The sequence below is a fragment of the Bufo bufo genome, chromosome 5 (genome assembly GCF_905171765.1).
Source record: "Bufo bufo chromosome 5, aBufBuf1.1, whole genome shotgun sequence".
Lineage (NCBI taxonomy): Eukaryota > Metazoa > Chordata > Amphibia > Anura > Bufonidae > Bufo > Bufo bufo.
This window is the reverse complement of record NC_053393.1, coordinates 550,750,388-550,770,354: the sequence shown is the minus strand read 5'-3', so window position 1 is coordinate 550,770,354 and position 19,967 is coordinate 550,750,388. Positions and strand designations below refer to the sequence as shown.

The 19,967-nt window shown below is 44.2% G+C and overlaps 1 protein-coding gene across 1 annotated transcript in view; it reads right to left on the bottom strand.

Moving 5' to 3' along the window:
• LOC121002640 (cell wall protein DAN4-like) overlaps positions 1 to 18,957 on the bottom strand; it is a 42,038-nt gene extending 23,081 nt beyond the window's left edge. The window contains exon 1 of the mRNA XM_040434078.1: positions 18,870 to 18,957. Within this exon, the coding sequence (XP_040290012.1) occupies positions 18,870 to 18,957 (88 nt within the window). The remainder of the gene's footprint in view (positions 1 to 18,869) is intronic.
• Positions 18,958 to 19,967: the final 1,010 nt, after the last annotated feature.

The window sequence follows — 19,967 nt, the reverse complement described above, 5'->3', positions numbered from 1 at the left end:
TCAAATGGGCCCTAGTATCAACAATTCGTCTCAGTGTGCACCGTGAGGGGTGAGCAGCCATCTTGCCTTCTAGGGTTTGCAAGAGAGATGTAAGGGTCTTGACCAAAGCAGTCGAGTCCTTCTTTAATTTTTTGAGCTTATTGCAATACAATGTCCCCTCATGACCGCCTTATGAGCTTCCCACAAAGGACGGACATCCCCTACCGATCCCTCATTCAGTTCAAAGTACGTTTTCAGGTGTTCGCGGAGTTCCTCCCTAGTGATGGGCTGCTTCAGGAGGGAGTCATTAAGTCTCCAGTGGCATTGGCGAACATGGCCCGACCCACTACTAATGTCGACTGGTACAGGAGCATGGTCAGACCAGGTGATTTGGCCCATATCTGCTCCTTCCAATATCCTGAGGGTCGAAATGGTACCAAAGATATAATCAATACGGGTGTGGAAACCGTGGGGGGCAGAGTAAAAGGAGAAGGACCTATCGGTGAGGTAAGTGAGATGCCAGAAGTCATACAGGTAGTATTTCCGCACCAGTTTACGAAAGTCCCTAGCTAAGCGTTGCTGCGTCGAATGTATCGGTCTGCCCGGTAGGGTCAGGCGATCCATCGATTCAGAAAGCACTGCATTAAAGTCCCCATCTAGGAGGACCAGGGGCTCCGAAGAGTCCACTCCCTCAACAAAAACCCTGTGGAATATTCCGCAGAGAAAGCGGATCTGGGAAGTGTTTGGGGCATAAATGTTACATAAGGTGATGGGTTTATCTGCTAAATGGCCACGGAGAACAATATAACGCCCCTGTGGGTCTAGAATTGAGAATTCAATTTTGAGGGGACACCGTGCAGATACAAAGATGGCAACCCCCGCCTTCTGACGACTATAAGTAGCCTAATAAGCAATAGGGTACAGGTGAGGGGCAAAACGAAAGGAGGAGCTGCCATCAAAATGTGTTTCTTGTAGGAACACAATGTCCGCTTTAAGGGATTTCAGTTCCAAAAGCAAGAGTTTCCTCTTGGCGTTGGAGTTGAGCCCTTTGACGTTGAAGGTTATGCACTGCACCATGAGGGTATGTGATGATATATAATATATGCAGGATACAGCTCACCGAAGGAATCTGTATGCGTCGGTGGCTTCACACTAGTTGAACAACGGACCAAAGGCAAGACTGAGGTACACGCTCCCCACAGGTATGAGAGTTCAGGCACCTATAGCAGGAGAAAAAAACTAAACACAATAGAGGGGGGAGAGACAGGACGAGACAACACAAAGTCAGACAAACAAGCAACAGTAAACAACTATTCCCACGGATGCAATCCCTGCCAGGGGAAAATAAGAAGCCCCTTTGGGGGTGTAAGCGTCCGAGACCAACAAGTTGAGGTTGGCCAAAGAGCCAACCACAAGTATCTGAAAAAACAATTAACAATGAGGTGGGCCCTTCAGATAGCCCGTACCGTAATGTAGCAACAAGGAATCAATAACTGGCTTAACAGAAATAATAAACGACCAATATGGGGGTCCATCAGAGTCCAACGACCCTGGGAGTGTGAAGGATTAAGGGCAGAGTTCAGGATGAACAAGTCCTCCAGGCCAGTGGCGGTCAGGCAGGTGGACGATGCCCTGATGATGGAGGAGACTACGGAGAAGAGGATGCACTTGGGCCAGGTCTTCTTTTCCTGGTTACAGGAGACCAAATGCGTGGTGGCGGAAGCGCTGGTGACTCAAACTCCCAATCCGACATGTCAGGTATAGGAATTCCGAGCGAGTCGCAAAAGGGGTGGAGATCTGAGAAGGAACGGAGAGTCTCTGATTTTCCTTGATGACGGACCATTAGGGCAAAGGGGAATCCCCAGCTATAGGCTGTGACGGACTGAACCGTCACTGGGGCTGGGAGTCTGGCGGGGGAAGGGAGGAATGGCGGGAGTCCCACTGTGCCTTGGTGCTGCGCGGTGGAAGCGCTGGACCTGCAGCGCGATCCCAGCACTGTTCGAGGGTCCTGGCAGGTGAGGGGGACCGGGGAGGAAGAGGGGTCTTCCTGAGAGCCACTTTTTTATCCCCATAAGAGCCGAAACAGGTGAGTCGAAGACCAGAAAGCTGCAGTGCGGGCAGGAGCTGGTCTTTCAGGCGGCCATCTCAGTCGGCGTCCGAACACGCCGCCGTTCCATTCATTTCTATGTGAGTTCTTAGAAGAGCAGAGCAAGTATGCATGCCGGGCAGGGGCAGACACAGGCAGCAAAGGGCCCCTGTGAAAAGGATGTACCTGGGCCCCCCCCCCAAACCACACATGCAAATATAAACATATATTTGCAAATAAAAAACATCTTGTGAATATGTTTACAATATGTATATATATTCTTTTCATACTAGAGGTCACGCCTCTAACTTTGCCCAAAGCATAACTATACACACCCAGTCCCCTTAATGCCCCCACATAGTAATTATACCCCCTTTGTGCCAGTACATATTAGTTATGTCCAGATATGGGCCCCCCTCACAGTAGTAATGGTCAGATATGTGCCCCCTCACAGTAGTAATGGTCAGATATGTGCCCCCTCACAGTAGTAATGGTCAGATATGTGCCCCCTCACAGTAGTAATGGTCAGATATGTGCCCCCTCACAGTAGTAATGGTCAGATATGTGCCCCCTCACAGTAGTAATCGTCAGATATGTGCCCGCTCACAGTAGTAATGGTCAGATATGTGCCTCCTCACAGTAGTAATGGTCAGATATGTGCCCCTCACAGTAGTAATGGTCAGATATGTGCCCCCTCACAGTAGTAATGGTCAGATATGTGCCCCCTCACAGTAGTACTGGTCAGATATGTGCCCCCTCACAGTAGTAATGGTCAGATATGTGCCCCCTCACAGTAGTAATGGTCAGATATGTGCCCCCTCACAGTAGTAATGGTCAGATATGTGCCCCCTCACAGTAGTAATGGTCAGATATGTGCCCCGTCACAGTCGTAATGGTCAGATATGTGCCCCCTCACAGTAGTAATGGTCAGATATGTGCCCCCTCACAGTAGTGATGGTCAGATATGTGCCCCCTCACAGTAGTTATGTCCAGATATGTGCCCCCTCACAGTAGTAATGGTCAGATATGTGCCCCCTCACAGTAGTACTGGTCAGATATGTGCCCCCTCACAGTAGTCATGGTCAGATATGTGCCCCCTCACAGTAGTAATGGTCAGATATGTGCCCCCTCACAGTAGTAATGGTCAGATATGTGCCCCGTCACAGTAGTAATGGTCAGATATGTGCCCCCTCACAGTAGTAATGGTCAGATATGTGCCCCCTCACAGTAGTGATGGTCAGATATGTGCCCCCTCACAGTAGTTATGTCCAGATATGTGCCCCCTCACAGTAGTAATGGTCAGATATGTGCCCCCTCACAGTAGTACTGGTCAGATATGTGCCCCCTCACAGTAGTCATGGTCAGATATGTTCCCCCTCACAGTAGTAATGGTCAGATATGTGCCCCCTCACAGTAGTAATGGTCAGATATGTGCCCCGTCACAGTAGTAATGGTCAGATATGTGCCCCCTCACAGTAGTGATGGTCAGATATGTGCCCCCTCACAGTAGTTATGTCCAGATATGTGCCCCCTCACAGTAGTTATGTCCAGATATGTGCCCCCTCACAGTAGTAATCATCAGATATGTGCCCCCTCACAGTAGTAATGGTCAGATATGTGCCCCGTCACAGTAGTAATGGTCAGATATGTGCCCCCTCACAGTAGTAATGGTCAGATATGTGCCCCCTCACAGTAGTGATGGTCAGATATGTGCCCCCTCACAGTAGTTATGTCCAGATATGTGCCCCCTCACAGTAGTTATGTCCAGATATGTGCCCCCTCACAGTAGTAATCATCAGATATGTGCCCCGTCACAGTAGTAATGGTCAGATATGTGCCCCATCACAGTAGTAATGGTCAGATATGTGCCCCCTCACAGTAGTAATGGTCAGATATGTGCCCCCTCACAGTAGTAATGGTCAGATATGTGCCCCCTCACAGTAGTCATGGTCAGATATGTGCCCCCCTCACAGTAGTCATGGTCAGATATGTGCCCCCTCACAGTAGTTATGTCCAGATATGTGCCCCCTCACAGTAGTAATGGTCAGATATGTGCCCCCTCACAGTAGTACTGGACAGATATGTGCCCCCTCACAGTAGTCATGGTCAGATATGTTCCCCCTCACAGTAGTAATGGTCAGATATGTGCCCCCTCACAGTAGTAATGGTCAGATATGTGCCCCGTCACAGTAGTAATGGTCAGATATGTGCCCCCTCACAGTAGTTATGTCCAGATATGTGCACCTCACAGAAAGTTAAAAAAATACACTCCCTTAGTTCCTCCTGATTACAGTTCGGCAGCTGGCGCTCCGCAGCAGTAGCAGGATGTAGTGTCACACATAGGAGGAGGAGCACAGCAGATTCCCGGCCGCACCTCCTCATACACATATACAAACGGGGGCGTTACCATACTACCTAGAGGCTCCGCCCTCTCTGTAAATGCCATGCCCTCTGCACTTTATCATGACCGGGTGGGATGACGTGTTCACTGCCAGGCCCTGTCAAAGTAGAGACAGCAGAGCCTCTAGGTGTGATGGTAACGCCCCCGTTGCTCCAAGAGGATCATTTGCAAATATTCAAATATTCATTTTTTTCCCTCAGAAATGCAGACATATATGAACACGGGCCCAACACAGACCGGCACTGATGGGTGGCTTTAGCGCTGCCCCAGCCATTTTACAGGCTAAAGCATGTCCATTAGTGCCAGTGACATCACCGGGCTCACTGCCAGGAGGAAGCCTCCCCCAAATAGTATCCCCAGTGGTAATAAGGCTCCCTACAGTGCCCTCAGTACTAATAAGGCCTCCCTATAGGGCACCTCTTATAATCTATAGGGCACTTCTATAGAGCCCTCAGTAGTAGTAATGCCCTCCACCACTGCCCACAGTATTTATAATGCCTCCTGCAGTGCCCCCTGTAATTATAATACCCCCTGGAGTTATAATCATGTCTGTAGTGCCCCCATAAATTATAATGCCCATCCTCTCCCTCCAGTCTTCTATACCATGCAGTCCCATGTAAATAACACCAGTCGTCTCCTACCAGTCTTCTATATGATACAGTCCCATGTAAATAACCTATCTTCCTTACAGTGTTGTAATCTCCTCTTATCAGCAATAGAATGTATTATTTCCATACTCACAACCTCAGTAGATTCAAGGCTGGGCTTCTGTCATCAGCACGTCTTGGTACGTCTGGCACTTGTTGTCCTCCTTCAGAAGTTTCTTCTTAGATTCTCCGATTTATTAAAGCTTGATAATTATTTTTGAGTTTTCTCTATTCCCCCTTTTCAAGCTTAAATATGTATCGTATGGTAGCTTGTCAAATGTAATATGTCTCCAAATATAAAATATTTATGTATGAAAATTGTATCAACCTGATTTGGTAATCCTCTCCAAACCTAGTGTATGCTTATTTGGAGTAAAGAACACCCGGAGGACTCATCACCAGGATTCAACAAGAGTTATATAAAAAATGAATAATGTGATTTATTTTCAGTCTTCATTCTTCAAGAGTTGATTACTTACAGAAATAGTTTAGGAAAAGTCTTAGTCTATTGTCCATGAGTGAATGTTGGTAGTCCTTGAGTAGAGTTGAGCGGACACCTGGCTATTCGGGTTCGACGGGTTCGGCCGAACTTCACAAAAAAGTGAACTTGACCCGAATTTGACCCCGAACCCGAACCCCATTAAAGTCAATGGGGACCCGAACTTTTGCGCACTAAAATGGCTGTAAAAATGTCATGGAAAGGGCTAGAGGGCTACAAATGGCAGCAAAATGTGGTTAAGAGCATGGCAAGTGCTCTGCAAACAAATGTGGATAGGGAAATGACTTTAAATAACATAAAATACGTAAAAATAAAAAATAAAAATCTTGATCCAGGAGGACCAGGTCCATATGGAGTAGGAGGTGGATGTGGCGGTGTCGGTGGAAGTGGCGGTGGGGGAGGAGGAGGTAGCCTACACTGCTTTCTGGTTTTAAATTTATTTATATTTTTTTAAATTAGGGTACACCCCAAAACATTGGGAAATATAACCTGTGATAACCCCCTCCAGTCGTGCTAAACACACGTTCAGACAATACACTGGCTGCAGGGCAGGTGGGCACCTCCAAGGGGTAAAGGGCAAGCTCAGGCCATGTGCCCAATTTGGAGACCCAGAAGTTGCAGGGGCTGACCCCTGTCAGTCAGTTCGTGTGCACACATACTGCTCCACCATGTCGCACGTCCCCGTGATGTCCACGATCCATTTGGATATCTTCTCTATCAACTTTCGATGTTCTTTTCTGCGCCTACCATGGTGATCACGGGTGGCGGGGAATCAGGGTTCCAGGCCGGAGAGGGAGAAAGAGACCTCATCCAAGGGAGGTCAGTGGATGAAATTTAATTGTGATCGAGCGGAAATGTGGGAGAAGCTATTAAAACGGAAGAATCGAAGGAAAGGAGGCGGCGAGCGGCAATTGCCCACTCCCGACTCGGGGAGTTAGTGACGATAAATAACAATACAGGACTCTTAAGATGCCCTGTTATTGGAATGATTAATAAAAAAAATTATAGGGAATGTCACTACGGTATTTTGGATTTGGAAACGTTATACAGGAGAGGCCCTGCTGTCGCTTTGTTGACTCTAGATAACTTCTGCCTGATCGCACGTCCCTGTGACGTCCACCATCCATTTGGATATCTTCTCTATCAACTTTCAATGTTCTTTTCTGCGCCTACCATGGTGATCACGGTTATCAGCGAATCAGGGTTCCACGCCAGAGAGGGAGTGTGAGAAAGAGAGACCACATCCAAGGGAGATCAGTGGCTGCAATGTGATCGAGCTGAAATGTGGGACAAGTTATTAAAGCGGAAGGATCGAATGAAAGGGCCAATTAAAGACGAATTTTACAAATTTAATTCCCTGTCACCTATGCAGAGCAGGGGTTTTTCATCACCAGAAATGAGTTAATGTCACTCACCAATGGAACAGATGATTTTTAAACATTTCGGTTCCTGTCACCTATGCAGAGCAGGGGTTTATTCACGGCAAAAATAGAAAAATGTCACCCAAGAATGTAATAGAAAAATTTGTGAAATTTATTAACCTGTCTACTAGGTAGAACAGGGGTCTATCACACCCAAAAATTGGTGAATTTCACCCGAAAATGTAACTGACAAAGTAGTGAAATGACATAAAATAAAATGAGTACAAATAAAATAAAAAATTTGATTTATGAGGTGGAGGTCCATATGGAGTAGGAGTTTGAGGAGGCGGTGGACATAGCGGAGTAGGTGGAAGCGGCGGTGGAGGAGGACGAGATAGCCAACACAGGTTTTTGGTTTTAATTTTTTATTTTTTTATTAGGGTACACTCCAAAAGAGTGTGAAATATCCAAAATCCAACAATGAGCAATTGCGCTGCAGTATAACAATGGCTGCTTAGTGCCGGTATACATGTCTATTCTGCACAAGGTACGGACAAGTCCTGAGGGATCCAAGCCTGGTTCATTTTAATGAACGTGAGCTTGTCCACGTTGGCTGTAGACAGGCGGCTGCGCTTGTCTGTGATGACGCCCCCTGCCGTGCTAAACACATGTTCAGATAATACACCGGCTGCAGGGCAGGCCAGCACCTCCAAGGCGTAAAGGGCAAGCTCAGGCCATGTGCCCAATTTGGAGACCCAGAAGTTGAAGGGAGCAGACCCGTCATTCAGTACGTGTAGGCGTGTGCACACATACTGCTCCACCATGTTGGTGAAATGCTGCCTCCTGCTAAGACGTTCCATATCAGCTGGTGGTGCTGGTTGTTGTGGCGTGCTGACAAAGCTTTTCCACATGTCGGCCATGCTAACCCTGCCTTCTCAGGTGCCTTCGCCTTGTGCTTCCACTGTGCCCCCGCTGTCAGGTGGGAATGCCACCAGCAGCGCGTCTACCAGCGTGCGCTTGTACTCCCGCATCTTACGATCACGCTCCAGTCAGGGGAATTTAGGATGGTACGTTGTCCTTGTAACGGGGATCCAGAAGCGTGGCCACCCAGTAATCAGCACAAGTTAGAATGTGGGCAACTCGGCGGTCGTTACGGAGACACTGCAGCATGTAATCGCTCATGTGTGCCAGGCTGCCCAGAGGCAACGAAAAGCTGTCCTCTGTGGGAGGTGTATCGTCTGTGTCCTCTGTATCCCCCTATCCACGCACCAGTGATGGCCATGAGCTGGTCTGGGTGCCACCCTGCTGTGAACATGGTTCCTCCTCCTCCATCTCCTCCTCCTCATCCTCCATCTCCTCATCCTCCACCTCGTCATCCTCCTGAACTGTGCCCTGGCTGGACAATTGTGTACCTGGCCTCTGTTAGTGCAGGAACCCACCCTCGGAGCCACTTGGGAATGACTGGCCGGAAACCCTACGAAATAATCCCTCTTCCTCCTCCTCCTGTGCCACATCCTCTTCCATCATCGCCAGGAGCGTTTTTTCAAGGAAGCATAGAAGTGGGATAGTAACGCTGAGAAGGGCGTTATCGGCATAAGCCATGTTGGTGGAGTACTCGAAACAGCGCAACAAGGAACACAGGTCTCGCATGGAGGCTCAGTCATTGGTGGTGAAGTGGTGCTGTTCTGCCGAGCGACTCACCCGTGCATGCTGCAGCTAAAACTCCACTATGGCCTGCTGCTTCTTGCACAGTCTGTCCAGCATGTGCAAGGTGGAGTTCCACCTGGTGGGCACGTCGCATATGAGACGGTGAGCGGGAAGGCCGAAGTTATGCTGCAGCTCTGACAGGCGAGCAGCAGCAGGGTGAGAACGCCGAAAGCACGCACAGACGGCCCGCACTTTATGCAGCAGCTCTGACATGTCAGGGTAATTTTTAAGAAATCTCTGCACCACCAAATTCAGCACATGCGCCAGGCAAGGGATGTGCGTCAAACTGGCTAGTCCCAGAGCTGCTACGAGATTTCGCCTAATATCGCACACCACCAGGCCGGGATTGAGGCTGACTGGCACCAACCACTCATCGGTCTGTTGTTCAAGGCCCGTCCACAGCTCCTGTGCGGTGGGGGGTTTGTCCCCCAAACAGATGAGTTTCAGAACTGCCTGCTGTCGTTTACCCCTGGCTGTGCTGAAGTTGGTGGTGAAGGTGTTACGCTGACCGGATGAGGAGCTGGTAGAGGATGAGGAAGCGGAGTAGGAGGAGGAAGCAACAGGAGGCAAACTGAAGCGCCCTGCAATCTTCGGTGGTGGAAGGACCACTCGTGTCTTGTCGTCAGCACATTGTCTGAAGAACTGCCACGCCAGGGAGCTGGCTTTGGTGTGCTCGGTCCCTTGCTGCGGTGGGCACTAGCAGACGTACTGTCTAGGGGACGGCCGCTCCGCTTTTGCACCCTGCTCCCTCTTCTGCTGTGCTGGTGGCTCTGTGCGTCCACCGCCTCTTCCTCCGAACTACATAGGTCACTCGCATGACCTTGATTCCATGTGGGGTCGAGGACCTCATCGTCCTCCACATCATCTTCCACCCAGTCTTCACCCCTGCCCTCCTTGTCGGTCTGCACACTTTCGAAAGCCCCAGCAGTTGGCACCTGTGTTTCGTCATCATCCGAGACGTGCTGCGATGGTCCTCCCATGTCCACATCCTGAAAGATAAGTGGTTGGGCATCGGTGCACTCAATCTCTTCCACTTCTGGGGCAGGGCTAGGTGGATGTCCCTGGGAAACCCTGCTAACAGAGTCATCAAAAAGCAGAAGAGACTGCTGCATGACTTGGGGCTCAGACTGCTTGGCTGATTTGCAAGGGGGTGAGGTGAAAGACTGATGGACATTGGCTGCAGGTGCCAACTGTGGTCTTTCAGCAGGAGACTGGGTGGGAGACAATGTGAAGCAACTGGATCCACTGTCAGCAACCCAATCTACTATCGCCTGTACTTGTTCAGGCCTCACCATTCGTAGAGCAGCATTAGGCCCGACCAAATACCGCTGCAGGTTTTGTCGCCAACTCACACCTGAGGAAGGGGTTTTCACTTGTGCGTGTAGCTGGCACAGATCGACCACGTCCTCTCCCTGCAACAGGAGCTCCACCAGCAGCACCACGAACTGGGCCACGTCCCTTATTTGACGCTCTCCTCATATTTCTCAAATTTAGGATCTTAGCCAAAATGGGTGTTTTTCTAATAGCAGAATAGAACCACAGTATCTAAATGGTGTATCTCACACGTACAGATGCAGACTAGACAGCAATTTAAGATTTTTGCCCAAAATGGGTGTTTTTTTAATAACAGAATAGAACCACAGTATGTAAAGGGTGTATCCCACAATGACATGTGCAGAAAAGGCTGAAAAATGAAGTTTTTGCCCTAAATGGGTGTTTTATCAATAGCAGAATAGAACCACAGAATCTAAAGGGTGTATCTCACACATACAGATGCAGACTAGGCCGCAATTTAAGATTTTTGCCCAAATTGGATGTTTTTATAATAGCAGAATAGAACCACAGTATCTAAAGGGTGTATCCTACAATGACATATGCAGCAAAGGCTGCAATATTAGGTATTTTGCCCAAAAAGGGTGTTTTTTTACTAACAGAATATGACAGCTGTATATAACGCTTGAATTTCACACGTGCAGATGCAGCAAGGGCTGTAAAATTATGTATTTTGCACAAAAAGGGTGTTTTTTAAAACCCAGAAAATTATAGCTGTATTTCTAGCTTAAATTGCACACTGACTAATGCGGCAGAGGCCCCAGATGGAGGGTATTGCCAAAAATTTGTGTTTTTTCAAAGCCAGAAAATTATTGAAGTATTTCAAGCTTGTTTTTAACAATCACAGATGCAGCAAGGGCTGTGAAATTGTGTATTTTGCCCAAAAAGGGTGTTTTTTACTAACAGAATTTGACAGCAGTATATAACGCTTGAATTTCACACGTACATATGCAGCAAGGGCTGTAAAATTGTGTATTTTGTCCAAAAAGGGTATTTTTTAAAGCCCAGAAAATTATAGCTGTATTTCTAGCTTAAATTGCACACTGACTAATGCTGCAAAGGTACCAGATGTAGGATACTGCAAAAAAAGGGTGTTTTTTTTAAAACCAGATTATTAGTGCAGTATTTCAAGCTTGGATTTGAATGTCACAAATGCACATATGCAGTGCTGGTGCACAGAACTTGCATAAAATGGCCGCCGCCGCCGCCCACCTAACTAACAGACAGATAAAAGTTATTTTTCTCTGTCACTGAGCTCAAGGTAAGGTAAAAAGATTGTGCCCTGCACCCACAAAACTAAATCTAGGTAGATCGCTGAGTTCAATTGCAGTTCTGATTAAAGATTCTCTCCTATTCTCTCCCTCACAGCAGCAGCATCCTCTCCCTACACTAAGCACAGCAGAGTGACGTGCAGCGCTACGTGACTCCAGCTTATATAGAGGCTGGGTCACATGCTACACTGGCCAATCACAGCCATGCCATTAGTAGGCATGGCTATGATGGCTTCTAAGGGCACAGAGTTAAACGCTTGTTGATTAGCTGCTCTGCAGCCTTTCAAAAAGCGCTAAGAAATCGCCGAACACCGAACCTGAACCTGAACTTTTACAGAAATGTTCGTGTTCGGGGTCCAAAAATCCTAAAGTTCGGTACGAACCCGAACTTTACAGTTCGGGTTCGCTCAACCCTATCCTTGAGGTATCAATGTTAAAGGTCAGGAATCCTCTTCTTAAGACTCAATGTGTCTTCATCTCTAGCCATCGTAAAACAACCCCCAACAGAGTGTGAGAGTGAGAAGATGACCACCTCTTGTCTGTCCCTGTCAGTCATTTATACCATAGATACAGGCGTATCTTTACTAATGTATGGGCTTATTCATTGTCATATATGGTAGACTTCAAATATAGTTCTTGACGTTCCCATACAGACCTCCCATTGCCAAGTGCATTACTATAAATGGTGTGTAATGTGTAATGTCAAATCTAAGTCCCTTTAGAGGCCCTCGGGATATAATATACAATATGCTAAGCGGTCTATTGGACCAAAAATCCCTTTAGGGGTCTCTAACTAATAATTAAATTATATCTTTATTTTGTCCATTTAAAATATACACTCAATAAAGAAACTCTTAATATTAAAATTATCAGGGTGCAGTGAGATATTAGATGAATCTATTGTCTGCTGATGGTTGCTCACAGCAACTCACGGAGCTTGTCCAATGCAGCCCTTGTTTAATATAATTGTACCGATCAGGTGCATTAGTTTGGGCGTGCTAGGAATCAGACTTGTGGGTGTGTGGTTTACACCACTTTGGGGGACAGTATTAGTCAACCAATAAATAGATTTTTATTTTGTATTTTTTTGTTATTTATTTTTTATTTTATTATTTTATATTGTTTATTTATAATTTATTTATTATGGTGAATATTTGTAGGTCAGTCTCATTAATTGATTTGTCATGGAGCCCAATCGCTAGCACAGACTTTCCAAATGTATCAGCTTGTCAGGGCGTACATTGTATCTAGGTATGCCTCTGCCTGGGAGATGTTACAACTTTGGCAACAATTACAGTCATTTGTCTCCTCATGCATTCACACTCTGCAAGCTGATGCACAGCGCAGGTAGGTGCGCTATTCTCCTAATGGCTCCTGCTAACTCTGTCCTCTATGAGGATTGATGCAATATAAGATAAGCTGACTGCTTGTCCTCCATAATGCTCACTGTCTATGACCTGATCGTGGCCGCTCCTAATGCTCCTAAGTTCTCTCACTGACCACTGTCTAAAACATAAGCGCTAAACTAATACACCTCTCCCGACATGTTTCGCCACTTGCGTAGCTTCATCAGGGGAAGTGGGGTAAAGGCCTATTGCTAATGCCCGGCAGTTTACAAATATCAGGTTTATCGAGGGTTAGATGTCAAAATCTGTAGTAAGCTGTCAGGAAGCTCTCAAACCTCAACATCCTGCTTACAGTAGGCTTTTGTCTTCATTTGTAAACTGCCGGGCATTAGCAATAATCTGAGAAGGATGTCTGGGAGGCTAATATCAAGCACTATACATTTAATATCAAGCAATATAAAAGGGGCGGGGTATCTGTATAAAAGGGGGCGTGGTACCTGTCACTTTGCAGTTTGACGAAACATATACCCATGATAGAAAGATAATGGAAAGACAGCTAAATAGATAGGTCGATATATAGATAGATTGATAGAAAGATATATAGATAGATAGATAGATAGATAGATAGATAGATAGATAGGCTGTTAGATAGATATTAGAAGCTAGATAAATAATTTGGCAGATAATTAGATAGATTGTTGATAGATAAATTGTTAGATAAATAGATATGTGATAGATAGAAAGATAGTGGAAAGATAGACCGTTAGATAGAAAGATAAATAGATGTTTGATAGAAAGATAAATCGATGTTTGATGGATAGCCGTGTTATAGATAGATCGCTAGATAGAAAGATATGTTGTTAGAAAGCTATGAGAAGCTTTATAAATAGATATACGTATACATAGATATATGCATAAATAGATAGATAGATAAATTGATAGCTGTTGGAAGCTAGATAAATAGTTGTATAGATAGATAGGTTGTTGATTGATAAATTGATAGATAAATAGATATGTTATAGATAGAAAGATAATGGAAAGATAGATAATAGATAGAATGGATAGATAGAAAGAAAGACAGATAGATAGATAAAATAGATAGATTGGTAGATAGTTAGATTGTTCATAGATAAATTGATAGATAGATAAATGTCTAGATAAATTGTTAGATAAATAGGCAAATAGATAGATAGATAAATAGATATGTGATAGATAGAAAGATAGTGGAAAGATAGACGTTAGATAGAAAGATAAATAGATATATTGATAGAAGGATAGAAAGATAGATAGATATACGGATAAATTGATCATTTTGACATTTTTACAGCATATTGTACAGCACTTTGAAATTTTGAATTGTGTATTGACAGAGTGGTGGGGTTTGTCTGATATACGGATAAATTGATCATAGATAGATAAATGGATAAATTGTTAGATAGCTGGATAGATAGAAAAAATAGATAGAAAGACAGATAAATGGCTAAATTGTTAGATAAATGGATAGATTGATAGGAAAATAGATAGAAAGATTGGACGTTAGATAGATATTAGAAGATAGATAGATAGATAGATAGATAGATAGATAGATAGATAAAATAGATTGGTAGATAATTAGATAAATAGATATGTGGTAGCTAGACAAAAAAAAATGGATAAATTGTTAGATAAATGGATAGAAAGATAGATAATAGATATAAAGAAAGAAAGATAGAAAGCCAGCCAGTTAGATGTTAATTTATGTTGGTTGCGGTTTGGCAGTGTCCTAGACCCTATTCATTAGCATATTGACCTTATGATATTTGTTTCTAATAGTATTTAGCTCCCTATATCTTTCTGGTATCTATACACATGACTATGAGTACGTATCGACTGATTTGCAGCCACTATTGCGGTCTGGACATGCGCACATTACGTGTGAGGCTGTTCCGACCATCTCTGTTGTGGATTTCATTCAGTGTCTGGACGCCGGCAGGATCGCGATATTTGTTCCTCCCGCGCATGCGCGGTAGGTGAATGGGAATGCCGCTGAACAGTTGCACAGCTGACAGTGAGTTCTTTTAATTTCACTTAGATATTGGGTTCACCTGCACTTATTAGGATCTTTCCTATGTAACACAAGAATGCTGTATTCTATATTTATGTTTTTATATGCATTATACTTGTCAAACTGTGGCGGTTTTCCACATGTATTTGTATATTCACAGGCATCACTATTATCATGTTTTTTGCTCATATATTTTCAATTGATGTTAATCTTTTGTTGATCAATGTCCCTATATATCACATGCTTGTAGCACACGTGCATTAGGCTTGATAAAGACAGCATTGAGCTGTTGAAACGTCGCTTCATTTTTGGGTCAATAAACCACACGTTTTCTTCAATCTACTGGAGTGCTGCTGGCTTTTTTTCCTTTCCATTTTACCGGACCTAGGTGCTGGTCCACACTGGCCGGTCGTGCACCCATTGTATCTACAGTGTGCTGCTCCCTCATTTTCCAAAGGTCTATTTTTGCACCAGAGGACGCCTTGCACCTAACATGGCTACTCCACTTGAATACCGTGACCCAGATGTCTTCACTTACAGCAGGGAGGATGAACTGAGGATCCTGCAAGGTACTGAGAGAGACACTACTTTTTTGTTTACCCCCTCACTACTGGACACCAAAAAACAATATGAATATGACTCTAAACGTTTAATTAACCTGGAACTCCATATGTTTACTCTGTGTGAGTACCATCAGAATCACAGAATTCCACGCGGTATGCGGTCACAGTTGAGACCTGACCTGTTTCCCAATAATGTGGAATTTTGTACCCGATTTTCACAAATTTGTAACAAGTTTGCTTTTGATATGATTTTGCTTAACATTGAATTTTTACAAAAAGAGATAATGCTGATACAGGACGCTAAACAGAGAACGACGTTGTCATTGAAAGAGTTAATGACAGCTGAAGATTTTGATATATATATTGCGTCCTGTGCACCTCATTTTGACAAATTAGGATCTGAACTGCAAGATAAGAAACTGCAAAAATGGTCACGTGATATGGAGGACTATACACGTGGATTTATCTATGTGTGGCAACGTGACCCGAAAAACTCCAGAGGTGGTGATAGGAGACAAACTCATCCTTCAGATAGAAGATTTACTAGATCTCAATCTCATAGTAAGAGTCAGGAACGAGGAGAGACCAATATAGAAGCAACAATCCAGAAGTCTTTTTTAGGACTCGGTACGGATCCAATAGAACCAGGAGGGGCGGCATACGCCACCACAAATGGCGAGGAAAGGAACAAAAATCTCAGACCTCAACGCCAGAAAATTGTGAACAGAAAGAGGACATAGTGGTAAATATCTCGTCCACTGTTTTGAATGATGCACAACAATATGTTTTGGACAAGGGCCTCTCCTTTTGTCCTGTGTCAAAAACGGATTGGTTTAATTTGGAGCTGGACCTTCATAGATTTTTTCGGAGTGTTAAACTCAAGATTTGGTTTTCTGCACAAAACCAAGCCTCGAGAGATGATGTTGATAGGCCATCAGAGTTATCATTGTGTAATACAGGATTATATGTCAAGAGCAATTTTAACCCAATAATTGATCATCCTGCAGTTGAAGCATTTTCTTTAGCCGTACGGAGGGACCTGGATGAACTAAAATGTGTCTCTGAGAATAATGATCTCAGATTTGGGAATATTACTTCTGAGGAGATTGCCGCGGTGTGCTCTCTGGCCTCCGACCACAGCCTCACCATCAAGTCTGCTGACAAGGGTGGTGGGGTTGTGGTCATGGACACCAGTGAGTACATCCGGGAGATCCATGGCCAACTTGAGGACTCACAAGTGTACAAACGGGTAATACATGACCCCAAATTTGGTTTATTAAGGGAACTACGAGATATTTTAAATCAAGCCCGAGAGGCTGATCTCATTGATGAAAAACTTTTCAATTATTTATATCGTGATAAACCTAGTACACCCATGTTGTACACGTTGCCTAAAGTCCACAAGGGGGTGATGCCTCCCCCTGGCCGTCCGATTGTTTCGGGTAGAGAGTCCCTTTTTTATAATGTGGCTATTTTTCTCGATAAAATGTTACGTTGTTTTGCCATTTGCACTAAATCTTTCATTAGAGATACTAGTGATTTTTTATCTAAGATCAATGACCTTGAGGTCCCTGTGGGTGCGATTCTTGTTTCGTTCGACGTATGCAGTTTATATACTTCGATCGATCACGAACTGGGTCTACGGGCAGTCGAGGCTTGTCTTGCCAAATCTGAACATTCCAAAGCATGCCAGGCATTTTTGCTTTCATTATTGAGATTTGTTTTGACTAAAAATTACTTTCTGTTCCAGGACGACTTCTTTGTTCAGTTGCGTGGGACGGCGATGGGGTCCAACGTGGCGCCCACTTATGCAAACATCTATATGGCCCACCTTGAGGAGTCGTCGATTTATGGTAGCCACCACTTCAGACAAGTTCTGGGGTGGTGGCGCTATATCGATGATATCTTCTTGGTGTGGACGGGCGACACGTTGGGCCTCCTCGCGTTCCACGCATATCTGAACGAAGTCGATCCGACCGTGAAATTTACCGTGGTTCATTCCATGGAGAGGCTACAGTTCCTTGATACCGAGGTCCGGATCATGGGACGAGGTCTGAGTACAGACCTATTTGTAAAACCTACTGATAAGAATACCCTGTTGCGGTATGATAGCCACCATCCTCGTTCCATGATCCGGTCCTTGCCTTTCAGCCAGTTCCTCCGCGTTCAGAGGATAGTTAAGGATGAAAAAATGAGATCAATTAGACTTAATGAAATGGGTCACAAATTTGCCACTCGAGGGTACCCTAGAAAATTAATCAAGGAATCTATCAATAAAGTGGAGAATATCTCCAACACTGTTAGACCGATGGTTGCCCCGAAAAATCCTCGTATTCCCTTCGTCTCCCACTTTTCCACTAACAGTGTGCATATAGCCACTGTTATTCGGAAACATTGGAGTTTGATTGGGAATAGTTTTCCCCATATTTCAGAATTCCACACTCCCCCTTTGTTTTCCTACCATAGAGGGTGAAATTTGGGAGACAGATTAGTCAGGGCGGATGTGGGTAGTACCAAAACTAATGTGAGAGCCATGTGCGGTTCCACCCGCACTGGATGCTATCCGTGTTACCATTGCATAAACTGCAAACTTATGATCAAAGGGGACACATTTCACAATCCGGCCACCAATGGAGTGATTAAAATCACACAATTCCTTACCTGTGATTCATCCTACGTGGTCTACCAGCTTGCCTGCCCTTGCGGGAAGTGGTATGTTGGTGAGACCACGTGGGATGTAAAAACACGGCTCAACCAGCACCGTTATTCCATCAGGAAGGAGAAAATGGACTTGCCTGTGTCCAAACATTTTAAAGAAGCAGGAGACACACAGAATGACCTGAGATTCCGTATCTTGGAACAGATTGAACTAGGGAGAAGAGGCGGGGATAGACTACTATTAAGCATTTAATCAAGCGTTATTTCATATGAGAGTTCTTCTAAAGTATATTTTTTCTCTCTTTGTTTTTAGATTTGTAACATTCTCACGGTCATGACTGTGTTGCTGTATGATATGAAGTTTATCGCTGTTCCAGTCGGCTACCCAAATTCTGTATTGGTTATCTGCATATGATGTCCGGACCGCCGTTGCAATGTTAATGTGGAGTGTATCTTATGCTGTATTAGGTGCCTGCCCACACAGTCGTTACAGTCATAGTTTTATGTACCTTTTCAAGGATATATGATAATTGATTTCATAATAATAATAATTATTTTAATCTTGGCTTGGAGAATTCAATGTTTGGGTGGGACTGTGTTGTATCAATATGGGGGACTGATGGTGGTTCGAGGGGTTGTCCTGGCGACGCCAATCTCTCCCCTATTCCTAACATTGACTGATCATTAACATGATCCGTCATTGTTGGGTGACATCCTTTCTCACCAATTACATTTCCTCCGTATAGCCTGTCTCATTGGGTTGATAAGGCGCTGAAGCATGCGACCATTCATGTTAATTTATGTTGGTTGCGGTTTGGCAGTGTCCTAGACCCTATTCATTAGCATATTGACCTTATGATATTTGTTTCTAATAGTATTTAGCTCCCTATATCTTTCTGGTATCTATACACATGACTATGAGTACGTATCGACTGATTTGCAGCCACTATTGCGGTCTGGACATGCGCACATTACGTGTGAGGCTGTTCCGACCATCTCTGTTGTGGATTTCATTCAGTGTCTGGACGCCGGCAGGATCTCGATATTTGTTCCTCCCGCGCATGCGCGGTAGGTGAATGGGAACGCCGCTGAACATGCGATGCAAATTGCATACAGTTGCACAGCTGACAGTGAGTTCTTTTAATTTCACTTAGATATTGGGTTCACCTGCACTTATTAGGATCTTTCCTATGTAACACAAGAATGCTGTATTCTATATTTATGTTTTTATATGCATTATACTTGTCAAACTGTGGCGGTTTTCCACATGTATTTGTATATTCACAGGCATCACTATTATCATGTTTTTTGCTCATATATTTTCAATTGATGTTAATCTTTTGTTGATCAATGTCCCTATATATCACATGCTTGTAGCACACGTGCATTAGGCTTGATAAAGACAGCATTGAGCTGTTGAAACGTCGCTTCATTTTTGGGTCAATAAACCACACGTTTTCTTCAATCTACTGGAGTGCTGCTGGCTTTTTTTCCTTTCCAGCCAGTTAGATAGATAGAAAGATAAATAGATGTTTGATAGATAGAAAGGTAAATAGACAGATGTTTGATAGATAGCCATGTTATAGTAGATAGCTGGTTAGAAATAGATAGAAAGATAGACAGATAAATGGATAAATTGTTAGATAGATTGATAGGTAGATAGATAAAATATTTATCTATTGAAACGTTAGATTGGGGTAGATAGATATACGGATAAATTGCTCATTTTGATAGCTGGAAGGTTAGAAATAGCTAGAAAGATAGAAAGACAGATAGATAAATGGATATATTGTTAGATAAACGGATAGATTGATAGGAAAATAGATAGAAAGATTGGACATTAGATAGACATTAGAAGCTAGATAAATAGATAGAAAGACAGATAGATAATAGATATAAAGAAAGATAGAAAGACAGCCAGTTAGATAGATAGAAAGATAAATAGATGTTTGATAGATAGCCATGTTATAGTAGCTAGATGGTTAGAAATAGATAGAAAGACAGATAGATAAATTGATAAATTGTTAGATAAATGGATAGATTGATAGGAAAATAGATAGAAAGCTTGGACGT